We start from the raw sequence: 15434 nt of genomic DNA on the forward strand, positions 1-15434 counted from the left end.
TTATTTTTTAAATTGAAACTCGGCTGCCTACTGCTCAATCCAGGAGTCGCTGCTGGTTTACTTGTGATTTCAGGTATGCTTAGTATCCCGTGGTGCAGAAAATAGGTATGCGGTCAGCAGCCCTTTCCAGGCTTGACCATGTAAGGGCTGTCCTTGTATTAGTAGCCAGGGGCAACCTAATTTTGTTAAGCCTGTCCTAGGGCTTTACACACCCTTTTCTGTTGGTGCCTCTCGGGTTGCCTGGGAGCATAGCCCCGTCTGTCCTTACTATTTTTGAGTCCCTGTTGTCTCATTGGCGGCTTTCTCAACAGCTGCAAAACATACTTTTAACTCTTAGTAGAAGTTCGGGTCACCTGCTACCAACGTGGAACAGTCACTCTCAGCAAGGGCTCTTTCAGCGGACAATTCTCTATATTTACTGACTCGGGTGAGTGTTAAACTAACTCCTCTGAACTTCCTGCTGGACTGGCAAGGCAAGCAGGAATGAACGAGGTCTTTGCTCATGGGCTGGTGGAATAATGTGCATTGCCTTTTTTGTGTTGTGGGAAACTGCTCGGTTGCCTAGCACCACAGTCGACAGCCGGGTCCTCCTTTTCATGGTTCCTCTAACTCGGGTCACCAGGCTCCCGTGGCACCGCAAGCCGCACCGAGCTGCAGACGAGAGGCACTGGGCCTGGAAGGACGATGCTGCGCGGAAAGTCCCGGCTCAACGTAGAGTGGCTGGGCTACTCGCCCGGCCTGTTCCTGGAGAAAGAGCCACCGGCGGCGGCACGGAAACCACGGAGCCCGCGCCGGTAAGTCACGTGAGTGCCCGTGCCCTACGCCTGTGCGCGCTGCCTACGGGCGTCACCACGCAGCGCCGCACCTGCGTGCTTCGGCCAGATACTTCCGGTGCGACGGGCCTAGGACTGTCGCCCTGCAAGCGGCCGCCGAACCCCGCCAGCTACCTAGCGCCTACTGCTGCCCTCGCGGCCACGCCATGGAGCGCCTTGATAAAGCGGCGCTGAATGCGCTGCAGCCCCCAGAGTTCAGGTATTTCTGAGTCCGGCTGGGTAGCCGTGGGGGTTCGGCCCTGGCCTGGCCTGGCCTGGTGTGCAATCTAGGGAAGGGAGGAGCCAAACCGGGTGGGCTTGGGGTAGGCCCCTCCGCGGGCCGCTGCAAGCTGATGAGGAGGGAAAGGAGTTTGGAGCCTGCAGCTTCTGAACGGCCCACCTTTCATTTAAATGAGCAGGACTTGAGTTCTTGCTTCCTCGCGTTTCCTCACCCCGTTGTTTGTCGAGCTTGCTGGTTTGTAGTTTCTCCTATTCCAGGCGTGCTCCCTTGTCAGACACCAGGCCGCCTTGAGACCTGCCAGGGCCTACACGTATTTTTGTAAATTGCTTGTGTGTGAATGGAGTAGAGGCTTGCCCTGATGTGAGGCCGCTTCTCTTGGGGAATCAGTCAGTAGGGTGGGGACTAGTGACTGAACAGTAGCAACCATTAATTGACATCATAAGATTTCTTAATTCTTGGTTTGGCTAGCTACTTAGTTTTCAACTTTGGAAAAAAAGGAAGTTGAATTCAGATAAGTCACAAAATTAGACCACACAGTTACTATGGCTAGAAGACTGGTTTCTGACCATACCTACTGACTCCAAAAACCCTGTAATCCTTTTACTCTCCAGTAATGTTAACTGGGATTTCTTTTTCTTCTATAAAAATGACTGTTTCTGAGAATACAACGGATATTCTTAGTGAGCACACTAAGAATAGAGTATGCTATCTACACAGATACTGGTGTTTTCCAATGGAATTTTCAATGAAATCTTAAAGGAATTTTGCTGTGTAAGTCTTGACTGTCACAAAGGGGTATGTGGTGATCTATATCTATTCAGTGTTTGCTGCAGATATTTGTGTGAACTCGGAAAACTAAAAAGTGTTAAAGAGTAGGAGCTGATAAGATTCATTGGGGATGTTCCTTTTGTGTGGTTAACATTAATTTTAGTTTTTCCATCCATTCCTCATTTCTGACAGATCTCAGCAATTCCCAGTCAGAGATATAAAATAAATCAATCAAATGGTATCCATTGCTTTTTTAAAAACAATATGTCACTGATTCTACCTGACCTGGTTTGTACCAGCAGTGCCAACAGATGGAGAGAGAGGGCTATGGCTACAAGCAAAGGAGAAAAGGGGTATAAACACTAGGGAAAGTCGGTTAGCCATTTTTTTAAGTTTGTGCAGTTAACTTCGACTAGTCTTGTGCTTTAGACGCTGTGGACAATGACAGACTACAAGTGTGTTCCATGGGACTGTATTATCTAGTTCTATTTCAGCCATCTTAGTTTGTATAAGTACACTCTGTGATGTTTGTGGAATGACAGAATCATCTAAAAACACATGTCTCAAAAATATTTTCCTGTTTTTAAATGATGGATAACCCTACTTAATCTTAAGTGACTGAGTTATAACAGAGAAACATAGTCAGATTTTTGAAGTTTAAAGAGAGTGGTAAAAATGTACAAAAAATAATAGGGTGGTGGAGGTGTATTCTTTTAATTCCAGTACTCAGGGAGGAGGCAGAGGAGAGGCAGGTGGATCTCTGTGAGTTCAAGGCCAGCCTGGTCTACATATTGACTTCCAGGACAGCTAGGGCTACACAGAGAAACCCAGTCAGAAACAAAACAAAACAAATAATAATAGATCATAAGTTATTAACATATGTACATACAAGGCTGTGGGGGGCTGGACGTTACTATGTAGTAAAGGTTATGTTTGTATGGTGGAACTGGGATTTTGTTCACCCTGTTTTTATTGCATTGAATTATCTTTTCAGTAGTGTTTTAAATTTTTCGTGTGTGTGTGTGTGTGTGTGTGTGTGTGTGTTTGCGTGTTTGCATGGCACTCAATGCATGTGGGTATGTGTGCATGAGTTCAGGTGCCTGAGGAGGTGAGAGGCATTGGTTCCACTGGATTTGGAGTTAAGGCATTTGTGAGCTGCCTGACATGGGACTGGAACTTGGTTCTCTGGAAGAGCAATATCACTGAGCCATCTCTATGGCCCCATGCTTGTAAAAAGTATGCCAGACAGTACGTATTTAAAAGAGATAATCTAAAGAACACTCCAGATATAGTGGCATAGGTCTCTGAATACCGGCTACTGGAAAAGCTTAAATAGAAGGATCACAAATTCAAGGCCTGGTTGGACTATAGAGTGAGTTCGAGGCTAACATGGGTAATTTAGTGAGACCCAGTCTCAGATAAGAAATAAAAAGAGGTAGAGAGGTAGCTGAGTGGTAGAGCATTTGCCTTCCATATATGGGTCATGAATCAATTTGATTCTAGAAAACATTTTTTTCTGGTTTTATCATTTCTGGTCTAGTCCTCCAGTTGGAGCAGAAGCGTGTACAGTCCTTGGGGAAATGCTGTTTGCAGGCAAATGGGTATTGACTTTTTCCATGAAATTTCAGGGTTAGGCATGCATGTGCTGAGGGACAGGGTCTAGTAGCTATGCACAGATACATGATTGCTCTTTTGCCATGTTTGGGAAGGAGGAAGCTTATTTGCCTCTGAATTCTTTTATCTTCAGGAGGGTAATTATCATATTTGGATATGACTTGTGAAACTTCTGTTTTTTCATTTTCTTCCAGAAATGAAAACTCTTTAGCTTCAACCCTCAAGACACTCCTGTTCTTCACAGCTTTAATGATCACAGTTCCTATTGGGTTGTATTTTACAACTAAATCTTATGTATTTGAAGGTAATTTTTACATGTTTGAGGACATTTTTCATTTCTAATTTGTTCAGTGCTTTTATGAATCTTTTTATTGTTAAACTTGTTTTCTTATTCCTTGTGCTTAACTAGTTATATATATATATATATAATATATATATCCAGTAAGAATTCATATGCTTTGGTTGACTGGATATGGTAATGCATGACAATAATATTTGGGAGGTGGAGTATAATGCTTGGGAGGTGGAGGCATTATTAGGGCCTGGACTCATAAAAGAGTTGGTGGCCAGGCTGGGCTACATGAAACCCTGTCAAAAAAATCAATTAATTTTTTTTGATATTTATTACATACATGAGTTTATCTACAGAATCTCCACGACAAACTTCTGAACTAATTTGTAGTATTTTATAAATGTGGTACAAAACGGTTAAAGTGATTGTGGTCTGCACTACAAGTAACTGGTGGAAATGGGAAATGAAAACAGGGTAATTCCAAGGTCTGTGTCATGGGCACTGTTCTCTTGACGTGCCTTGTGACATTTAATGGAACTGAGACATGTCTTTCCTGTTATCATAGGGGTAGAATTATAAACTAAAGCAGCATAAGTTGGTAATTGGGTACCAAGTCTATTTATAGTGCTCTTTCATTTTCTCTTATTGCTCTTAAATATCTGTCTATTTGTGTGAAATCATATTTGTGCTACAAATATGTATAAGAAATCATATTGATGTCAAAAAATAAGCATTGGCATTTTCTGATTTCTGTAGAGCAGGCTGTGATTAGTACCTTTTCATGTTGAACTATTTTTAAGCTATAAATAATTCTTTTTATAAGTGCCTGCCATTATATTTTACATAGAATTGTATTTTATTCATATATATTATTTGTACATAATGATGAGATCAGTTATGACAGCCAGTGGGACAATGTCAAGAGAATTTCTTAATAGATGTTATAGATTTCAACTGGGCATAATATTTCTTAACACTGGTACTCGGGAAACTGAGACAGGAGATCTCAAGTTATTAGTCACTGTGACCTACAGAGTGAGATTTTGTAATTAATGAGAAACAGGAGGAGGAACAGGAAGAAGTGGACGAGGAGAAGGAAAAAACCATATGTATCTCTGCTCATTCTAACAAGCCATTCTGTCTCTCATGATGGTTATATACATTTGTTTTATGTCTTCTTTTTCTTTTTAAGACTGTATTTTCATAGTTCTTTTTATTTTATATTTTTATTTCTTTTACTTTTTGAGATACAATATACATTATATCATTTCTTCCTTCCCTTCCCTCTTTCCAAAACCTCCCATATTCCCCTTCTTGCTGTCTTTCAAATTCATGATCTCTTTTTTTAAAGGGAAGTCACGTATTTATTGGGGAATCACTCACAAATGACAAAATGTCCTTCTACATTCGAAGATATGAATAATTTCACTATAGTGTAAATGTTACCAGAGCTCATGATCTCTTTTTTCATTAATTCTTGTGTGTGTGTGTTTTCCTAAATATAAAGTACAACATGCTCAGTCTGCATAATTTTACTTGTATGTATATATTTTCCAGGCTGACCATTTGGTATCAAATAACCAATTGTGTTTTTTCCTGTGAAAGATTTCTTTCTCTCACTCTTAGCATTCCTTAGTTGCCTGAAGTTCTTTGCATAAGGTGAGGCCTCCTGGGCTTTTCCTCATCCATGTTAGCATATCTATTATTGTTGTTCTTGTTCAGCTCCTTTAGGCAGTCATGTTGGTGAGACTTTAGGGGTGTACCTTGTAACATTACTAGGAGGAATAATGTCATAGAAAACTCCTTGTTCCTCTGTCTCTTACAGTCTTTGTGCTCCTTCTTTTGTAGTGTTGCTGGGGCCTTAGGTGCAGGAGTTGTTTTATAGATATAGTCATTGGGACTAGGTTACATAACTCTGTGTTTTGATTGTGTGTTGTTTTCTGTACCTGTCTTCATTCCAAACAAAATTCTTAAGTCGTTGAGTTTTGTAGTTTGGTAAGTGTGGAATAAAAATGAATTTTTTTCTTTTTTTTGATAGGTGCCCTCGGAATGTCCAATAGAGACAGCTACTTTTATGCTGCAATTGTTGCTGTTGTTGCTGTTCATGTGGTTCTGGCCCTGTTTGTCTATGTGGCCTGGAATGAAGGTTCAAGACAGTGGCGTGAAGGCAAACAGGATTAAAGTGAACATCACCTTTTGATAGCATGAAATTTATTTTTGAATATGTTAAGTACTTCTGGGGTATTGATAATTGAATACATTTTGTTTGAATAAAGTTGAAAGAACATGTTAAAATCAATCTTAAGCAGTCAGTCGCATTTGGCTAAATTCTGACCTACCCAATAATGTGGTTACTTTGAACTCTGAATCTCCATTTTCATGAAAATTTGGAAAAGTTAAATAGGTACAAATGTATATGTTAAAAGAGTTATATCCTAGGAAGAATTTAATTACCTTAACAAATGTGTAGCAATTTGTCTTATACTTGCTTTTCAGTTTTATTTATTTGGGTAGATTAAGAAACACTCAGTGAAGCAAATCTAAATTTCTCTTTTCACTGGTGGACTTCCTGGAAAATACCAGACCCTTGGATTTGAGATTCTAATTTCCTGTGGAAAGTTATCTAAATTGTAGGCAGTGTAGATAATCTGAATGTCACTGAGGAATGATAACTCTCACATTCCATTATTTAATGGGGAAAGTTGCTGAAATCATACTTATTCATATAGAGAATTTAGGATTATTGAGGCAAAGAATTGAGTTGGCTGTCAGCATTGTGATTATCGTACTAACATTGTGCCCTCATTTTTCTTTGAAATTAGGCTTCAGTTGCAAAGTTTATCAAAATTCCATTTAATGTGTTGTCCTACTTTAAAATAGATAGTATATGATAAGTATTAGAATGCCAAAATGTTCATCTATCACACATAAGAATATATACAGTCTTGAAAACATCTAATTTCTTACGAGGTATTTTTGGAGTTTGTGTTGATTTTTTTAAAATCAGAGCTAAGTTACACCCTGTATTTATAGATAATCCTTCAAGTCTTTTTTGATGAGAATACCCCAGCCTCAGAAAAAAAAGTCCCTTTACCTTGTCTCGGTAACTTCAGTCTATGGTCAGATAAACCACTTGGTACTGTATATATGCAATCTAAAAATGGTGTTCCCCAAATATTTATTTATTAAAAGTTCACAATATATGTTCTATAAAACACTGGAAAAATACATATAAAAATAGAAAGAAAGTAAAAATTGGTCCATAGTGTTACTACCTGCAGATCATCAGTAGTTCACAACCCCCATGCAATTTTGAAAGATGTTTCTTAATGCTAGTTCCATACACACTACAACCTTGGTTTAAGTTTTGATTTTGCCAACTTCACCAAAGAGCTATTTTCAGTTTTGCAGATATGTGATAACTTCCCATTGTCTTACAAAGCACATTCTATCTCTAGTCTTCTAAAATTTACATTTCAATATTTTTACCATAAAATAAAATTTTGAGATAACTCAATTTAAATACTGTGTAATATGTACATATTTCAAAAAATTACATGGCACCCTATAAGCTATATGCTTTTTGTTTTTATATACCAGTTAAATTTAATTGTAAAAATGAAGAAAGTTCAGATACCTGTTACTGATAATCCTAATGTAATGAATGCTTCCCTGCTTAAATGTTTGCCATTATTGATTGTTTGTCTGCTGTTATTTTTATGTTGTGGAACTAGAATAGAGAAATAGGTGGTTAGACATAAAGATATGTATTAGCGTTATATTGTTGCAAAAATAAGATTAATGTGATTATTGAAGGATTGTTCTTAATTCTTAAATTTAACTATTGTACGTAATTTGTATTTAAAAGTGAGTATTCTAAATATAAGGATCTTTATTTTGTAAAGACTGCAATTTTTAGTATTATGAAATTTGAGTCTCAGACATTGTGTGTTAGATTTCTAGATGGTTACCTTATTAGGTGGCCTATTGTATTTAGAATTGTCCACTCAGTTTCTTCTTATATAATGCTGAGGTTTCTTTTTTCTTGTATTTTAGGAATCTTGTACTATTTGTAAGATACACTGTTGGGTTATTCTTTTTGGTTTCATACATTCCTCACTAAATAATGGTACAGGTTTTTTTTAAAGTATTTTAACCAAGGATACATGTAAACACATGTAATTTTCCCTTGGGAATAAAGTACAATGTGTTTGAACATTAAATTAAATATTCACATTGATATTTAGAATTATTACAGAATAGATTTGTTTTCAATGCTGTTAATTGTTTTCTAGACTTTTGACTGCTCACTCATGATTTTGCTGCTGTTAGCTATGTTAATGAATGTGGTATTTGACAAGTAGACATGTTTTTCAAGGTTTCTAACTAGATCCCTTTTGCACAAAGTACATATTTCATGATGTGTTAGAAGAAAAGCTACAGTTGAACTGTTAAGTGTTTTCTGGCAGGATTATGTTCACTGATGCTCTAAACCTAGTTGAAACAGTAATCTCAATTAGGGAGTATAACTTGAAATGTCAGTACAAGCTACTGATTTTACCCCATTTACTGTAACAATATCTTCCTTATCTTCTGATTTGTCTCCTAAATAATCTTTACCCCAAGTACTGAAGAAATGGAAGTCTACTGTAAGATGCATCTGGTATCATTCATTCTTCAAATGGCTGCCAGTTCACATGTTACAGCATTCTGGTTTGTAATGATAGTAAAGAATTTTAAACTTGCTATTTAAAATAACTGGGTGTTTTATGGGAATCTAGTAGTAATTATAATACCTTGAAAGTTTACATCAGAAAAGTCATACCAAGCCAGCTGTGGTGACATATGCTTGTACTTCCAGTATTTGGGAAGCAGATGCAGGACGATCAGGAGTTCAAGGGCACCCTGGGGCTAAATGAGAGCCTGTCTCAAAACAACAAAACCCTACAAAAACAATGAATTTGACTTTACCAAAAGAATCAACCAATGGGCTTGTATTTATTTTCATATAAACCTTATATAGATGGAACATCAAACAGGCAGTAAAAGTCTTTTGACAAGTAAGATGCACCCAAGGAAGACTAAAGGTGCAGGTACAGGAAAGAAAGGATTGAAATCCAGTTTTACATGTGTCCACTATGTCTCCAGACAGTTTCATATTTAGTGCTTAGGTATAGCAAATTATAGACTTGTTAGGCCCATTTGATAATTGGTTCAATGATGGCACAGTATTTGCCACTTGTCTTCTTAGGCCAATGGCAGGTTTCTTTACTCTCAAGTGTTCTCTCATTCAGATTCTACTCCTAGCTTCCAAGTTCATTTTCACCAGAGTTGTGCTGCAGTGCACTCTAATAGCTTGACAAAACTTTTTTTCAGGGGGTTGGAGTTATCTTAAAAATAAATTACTCTAAGAGACATTGGGAAGCTACCCCTCAATACATAACCTGTGAATAGCTTAACCCATCATTCCTTAGAAAACTCCAGAATCTCTCCATATAGCTGCCAACCATGCTTACACCTGTGTTAATTGCTATGTGTGCTTGAAGTAGCTGTTCTTTTTAAGATGTTATGTAAGTCATATTGTCAGGTATACAATCTAGTCTTCCTTCCATGTTTGGTGAAATCTCACTGAACAGGAAAAATAGCAATAGCTAACAACATCTGCACAGCACCTTACAGTTTGCAAAGAACGTTCACATATTCTTGTCTGAGTTTGCATAGTGAACATGTTAACAGAGATGTCCCTTGAAGTCAATGCTGAGTGTTAGAATTTTCAGTCACCAGTGTGACCAGTGGTGCTATGGCCACTGACTGGGGGTGGGGTGGGGGGTGGAAGTGCCAACGTGCTGTCTGTAAAACTTGTGTCATCACAATGGGGCCTGCATTTCTTAGCCACTTGCTTCAGACTGACTTGTTAAGTGATGCTTTTCTAGTTGTATCCCGAATAGGTTTTGTATTCAGTATATCGTAGCCTGTAGTTTGTATTAATTTACCACTTGCTGTCATTAAAAAAGTATCTGTAATGCTGCTGTGCTGTGTCCTCATTCAGTGGATACCGTTTTATTAACCTTTAGGCTTAAAATGTGCTTGCTTCTGTTTATAATGTAGAATATGTGCAGAACTCAGTTTTTAAGTGTGTGCTTGCATCTGTGTCTGCATACAGCATAAGAATAGAGCTGTAAAGGATAATGCTTACTATATCATATGTAAGTAGAATGGAGATGTTTGGGTTGGGATGGATTGGTTATATTACAACTAGGGTGAGCCATTTAGAACTGATGTGAGGATGAGTTAGAGAAAGCTTTCTGCAGCCAGGTGTGGAGGTATACACATGTAATCTCAGCACTTGGGAGGTGAAGGAGGATCAGATATTCAAGCCCATCCTGAGATGTATAGGAAGTGTGAAGCCATTCTGCTACATGAGATCCTCTTTCAAAACACAAATTAATCTTGTAAATTTTGGGGAGTAAATGGATTTCAAATACCACTAAAGGAATAAGGTTAAAAAGTATTTGAGACTACAAGAAGAAAATTCCTGGGGAACTTCAGCATCACAACATACAACCATGACTAATTTCCTGCATCTTTTTTATTACTCTGTCTCCAGCTTCTTCTGGTGCTCCTGGGGACTCCAACCAACCCTTAGTAATAAATACCACCTCATTCCAGCTATCATTTGAAAGGTCTTAGTTTCGAAAATGCAGATAATGAGATGTCCAGGAAGCTCAGGACACAGGTTTTAGCACTATGGAAACCAGAAAGTGCTGCTTCTATGGTTACTGGAATCAGACTGGAATGTAATTAAAAGCTGCCAATTGTGCAAATATAACCCAGACCTTTAACTCCAAACCTCTGAAGGTGCAGCCTGGAAATCAAGGACAAGTTAGTAGGCCCTCATGTTCCTCCTGATGGAACCTGCTAGAAGAGATTAACAGTTTTGTCTCTAAATGGACATATTTTTATTTTTTTGACCATAGACCAAAACATTTATTAAATATCTTGTTGGCAGATGTGCACTTTATATCATTTGTCAGCAACATAAAATTCACCTTCAGTGTCCTCCAAAAATCAAATTTAATTTGATTCAAAATTTGAGACCCTTTTTTCATTATTTTTATTACACTTTTTTAGAAAAGAGCTTCCTTCACATGTCAATCACAGCTCCCTCTCCCTCCCCTCCTCCAGTACCCCCTCACCATCCCCTCTAGCCTCCCACCCTATCCCCAATCCCTTTCACATAGGGGATATCCAGATTCTGCCATTTCGTTCAGGGCAGGGTCCAGGCCCTCCCCGAAGAGTTCAGACTGAGAGAGCATCCCTTTTTGTGTTAGGGACACACGAAGTCCATTTGTATGCCAGGGATAAATACTGATCTACTGTCCAGAGCCCCATAGGTTGCCCAGGCCTCCTCACTGACTCTCACACTCAGGGGTCTGATCAGTCCCATGCTGGCCTCCCAGCTGTTGGTTTGGGATTCAAGAGCTCTCCCCCTTGTTCAGATCAACTGTCTTTGCTGGTTTCGTCAGCCCATTCTTTGCCTGTTTGCTCATCACTCCTCTCTCTCTGTCACTGAGTTCCTTGGGTTCAGTTCAGTGTTTAGCTATGGGTGTTTGCCTGTGCTTCCATCAGTCACTGGATGAAGGTTCTAGGATGGCATATAAGGTAATCTTCAAGTTCATTATCAGGAATGGGCATTTAAGGCAGTCTCTCCACTATTGCTTAGCTTGCCAGTTGGTGTCATCCTTGTAGATTGCTAGAGGTCTCAGTGGTGCCAGATCTCTCTTCAAACCTATAATGACTCCCTCTATTATTGTATTTCTCATCCTGTTCTCCCCCTATTCTTCCCCCAACTCAAACTTCATGCTCTCCCATGACCTACTCTCTCTTCCTCCTCTCTTCTTCCCAGCTCCCACTCCCCCCACCCCCTGCCTTGCTCCTAGTCTGTTCAGAAGATCTTGCCTCATTCCTCTTCTCTGGGGTACCTTCCATATCTCTTAGGTTCTTTCCTGTTTCCCAGACTCTGTCAGGGGAATTGCAGACTGGCACTCCCCTGATCTATGTCTAAAATCCATATATGAGTGAGTACATACCATGTTTGTCTTTTTGTGACTGGGTTACCTCACTCAGGATGATTTCTTCTAGTGCCATCCATTTGCCTGGGAATTTCAAGATTCCATTGTTTTGTTTTTGGTTTTTGTTGTTGTTGTTTTCGCTGAATAGTACTCCATTGTGTAAATATACCACATTTTCTCTATCTACTCTTGAGTTGAGAGGCATCTAGGCTGCTTCCAGGTTCTGGCTTTAACAAATAATGCTGCTATGAACATAGTGGAACAGAAGTCCTTGTTGTATGAGTTTGCATCTTTTGGATATATGCCTAAGAGTGGAATTGCTGGGACTTGTGGTAGATTGATTCCAATTTTCCTGAGGAATCTCCATACTGATTTCCAAAGTGGGTGTACCAGTTGGCACTCCCACTAGCAGTGGAGGAGTGTTCCCCTCTCTCCACATCCTCTCCAGCATAAATTGTCATTTGTGTTTTTTGGTTTTAGCCATTCTGACAGGAGTAAGATGGTATCTCAGAGTTGTTTTGATTTGCATTTCCCTGATGGCTAAGGATGTTGAGCACTTTCTCAAGTGTCTCTTGGCCATTTTAGATTCCTCTATTCAGAATTCTCTATTTAGTTCTGTAGACCACTTTTTAATTGGATCCTTTGATGTTTTGGGAGACTTGCTTCTTGAGTTCTTTGTAAATTTTGGAGATCAGCCCTCTGTCAGATATGGGGTTAGTGAATATCTTTCCCCATTCCTGTGGGCTGCCTTTTTGTCTTGATGACTGTGTTCTTTGCCTTACAGAAGCTTCTCAGTTTCAGGAGGTCCCACTTGTTAATTGTCGATCTCAGTGTCTGTGCTACTGGTGTTATGTTCAGGAAGCCGTCTCCTCTACCAATTAGTTGAAGAGTATCTCCCACTTTCTCTTCTAAGAGGTTCAGTGTAGCTGGATTTTTGTTGAGGTCTTGGTCCAAATGGACATTTTTAAATGCTGGACTTGAAGAAACTTGTCTAAAATGTGAATACGCTATACAGTAATTATTTGTATTGATCTGTGTGAGGACTATGCCCTAAGAAATAGGAATATCCCAGTACAATCTTCCTGTACCAAATTTTGTCAGTTGTGACTAAGAAGAGGACCAACCAAATGGTTGGAGTAGGGTCATCAAGTTCTTTCTCCTATCTGTACCTGAAAGTCTATGTTCCTGGGGCTCTGTATTTAGCTCTGAAGCCCTATAGCATCCCCGTTTTCACATCCTTTCCTCTTTTTATTACCACATTTCAAGCCCCTTATGTAAAATGGCAGACTATTTGCATAGAATCTCCCTCCCTCCCTCCTTCCTTCCCTCCTTCCCTCCCTCCCTTCCTCCCCCCCCCCTCTCTCTCCCTTTCTCCCTCCCCTACACCCTGCTTCTCTTTATTATGTGCTTTCTGGATTCTTGAATCACTGGAGGAGCTGATCCTGACCGGTATGAAATGAATGGTGAAGTGATTTCTAGCCTTACCCACAACACTATAGTTCCCAGAAAATACTCATTCTTTGTAGTTGACTTCATTTGGACACATTGTTTGTCATAGCTCTGACTTGGGAAAATAGGAAAGGTATGACAGCAGGAACATAACAGCTGGGTACATTATATCCACGGAAGTAGAAAGACATGAGTGCTGGTGCTCAGTTCTTCCTTCTACTCATGCTAACATTTAGACTGTGTACCCAGCCCTCATTCAGGTGGTTCCATACTCCACAGGGAAGCCTCACTGAAAGACCCTCATAGACATAACCAAAATTGTGTCTCTTAGGTCATTAGAAGATCCAGTCAACTTGAAATGAAGATAAACCGTCACAATAAATTCTGATAATTTTTTATATCATTTGCGTTCCTTATTAGTACTAAAACACCTTTTCTTCTGATCATAACTTTCATGTAACTCTATTATGATAGCTTATAACATGACCATAGTCCATTGAACAGATTTAAACTTGTATGTTTTTCATATTTATTACATGTTATATGTTATTATGCATGTGCACATGAGGGCACATGTGAATGTCAGCATACGACTTGAAGGAGACAGTTCTCTCTATCATGTGGGTTCTATGGATCAAAATCAGGTTATTCTAAAAGGTATGTATTGGTATTTCATTGGTATTATCTGTGTGTGGGTACACATGTGTATGTGGGCATGTATCTCTGTCTCTGTTTCTCTCTGTCTCTGTCTCTCTGTGTCTCTGTCTCTGTCCCTCCCTCCCTCCCTCCCTCCCTCCCTCCCTCCCTCCCTCCCTCCCTCCCTCCCTCCCTCCCTCCCTCCCTCCCTCCCTCCCTCCCTCTCTCTCTCTCTCTCTCTCTCTCTCTCTCTCTCTCTCTCTCTCTCTCTCTCTCTATCTGTGTGTGTAAGCCAGAAGTGGGCCTTGGATGGTGTTCTTCAGGAACCATTTCCTGTTTTTTAGAGAGGGTCTCTCACTGAACCTGGGGCATGCTGGTCACACTAGTCTAGCTGTTCAGCAAGGCCTAGGGATCTTCCTGTCCTCTCCTGACACCCCCCAGTGCTAGATTATGGGCAGTTGCTGCCACAGAAGCTTTTCTTTGTGTGTTGGAGGTAGAACTCAGTGTCTCTCTCACGCTTGTGCAGTAACTTCACAGACTGAGCTGTCTTCCTACCCATGACTACAATGTGGCTCAATTGATTCATAATCTGGACAAAATTGTCACATTTTCAAAAGGTCACCCTGCTTGTTTTGATTGTTGCTTCTCATTTTTAAGAGCAAGTAAAATGTTTTGTGAACTCTAAAGTAAAATGAAATATTTGAATGGAGAAGGTGAACTTGGCTTTGGTCCCACCATCCCTTCAAACAAGTGGTTGTCTAAAGAATTCATTTTCTTTGCAGAATCTCCATATGCTCTGTAAAGTAAAAGGAATGGCAGAGACGATTTGAAAAGTTTTTGTGGCTTTGGTTGCTTTTGCTTTTGTATTCTGCATCAGCTACTAGAGTGGCCATGTCAACATTCAGGCATCTGAGCCTTTGGATGCCTCGTGATACATTTATCTTGAAAATTTTCCATATTTTGTGTCCAGGTTGAAATGAAGAGCTCTGAAAGAGGCTGATACCTAGCAACCAGATCTCTTCAAATAACTCATTGAATTGTGTTTGCACAGAGTATCAGGGGAGAGAGTATAGACAGCAAAAATGGTAACCATGCTTCCCTGTTAATTTCATTTGGTGACTCACCCAGTCTGTCATGCAAAGATAGCATTGATCTAAATTGCGACCTTTTCTTCTATCTTCTGTCATTAAAATAATACCAGTAAAAGGGCAGTGACTCACCACAAAAACACAGATTCATTTTCAGAAAATTAGCAAAGCACTATCACGAAGAGCTTGGGCAAAGGGTCTTTTTATTCACCTTACCTGGTGAGCAAACAGCATCCTTTGCCAGCTCATTAAGTGCCTCTTCTATAATATGTTCTGTGCATTCAGTCTAGCCTGTTATTTTGTTGATTCGCTCTTGTTTTAAACAGTATTTCAGGTATTGAATGCACAAGGTAATTTTCCACTGAGTCAGTTACTAGTCATCATTGTCTCCATAATTCAAAGGGGCTCAGAGGGATGGTTTTACATTGTGAAATAGTTCTCATATGTAGCTTATGGATCTGG

General features: G+C 39.6%; 1 protein-coding gene across 3 annotated transcripts; it reads left to right on the forward strand.

Annotated features, from left to right (window-relative positions):
- The first annotated feature begins 269 nt into the window (after window positions 1-269).
- Window positions 270-9750, forward strand: Vma21 (vacuolar ATPase assembly factor VMA21). Of its 3 annotated transcripts, XM_040744725.1 has the most exons (4): window positions 270-427; window positions 623-794; window positions 3630-3739; window positions 5766-9750. In XM_040744725.1, exons 2-4 carry the CDS (start codon window positions 685-687, stop codon window positions 5906-5908), a joined length of 363 nt encoding a protein of 120 aa, XP_040600659.1. In that variant the 5' UTR covers window positions 270-427; window positions 623-684; the 3' UTR covers window positions 5909-9750. The 3 variants fall into 3 exon arrangements, with proteins under 3 accessions (XP_040600659.1, XP_012980865.1, XP_005086318.1); XM_013125411.3 differs by lacking the exon at window positions 270-427 and having other exon boundaries at window positions 588-794; XM_005086261.4 differs by lacking the exons at window positions 270-427; window positions 623-794 and adding an exon at window positions 866-1032.
- The last annotated feature ends 5684 nt before the right edge of the window (window positions 9751-15434 follow it).

This window comes from Mesocricetus auratus, unplaced genomic scaffold (genome assembly GCF_017639785.1).
Source record: "Mesocricetus auratus isolate SY011 unplaced genomic scaffold, BCM_Maur_2.0 Super-Scaffold_100003, whole genome shotgun sequence".
Lineage (NCBI taxonomy): Eukaryota > Metazoa > Chordata > Mammalia > Rodentia > Cricetidae > Mesocricetus > Mesocricetus auratus.

What these genes read in the sequence shown, in the direction of transcription:
- Vma21 (XM_040744725.1), top strand. Translation starts at nt 685, where the DNA reads ATGCTGCGCGGAAAGTCCCGGCTCAACGTAGAGTGGCTGGGCTACTCG. An exon ending in AAACCACGGAGCCCGCGCCG is followed by an intron (nt 795 to 3,629) that starts GTAAGTCACGTG and finishes ATTTTCTTCCAG; the next exon opens with AAATGAAAACTCTTTAGCTT. An exon ending in TAAATCTTATGTATTTGAAG is followed by an intron (nt 3,740 to 5,765) that starts GTAATTTTTACA and finishes TTTTTTTGATAG; the next exon opens with GTGCCCTCGGAATGTCCAAT.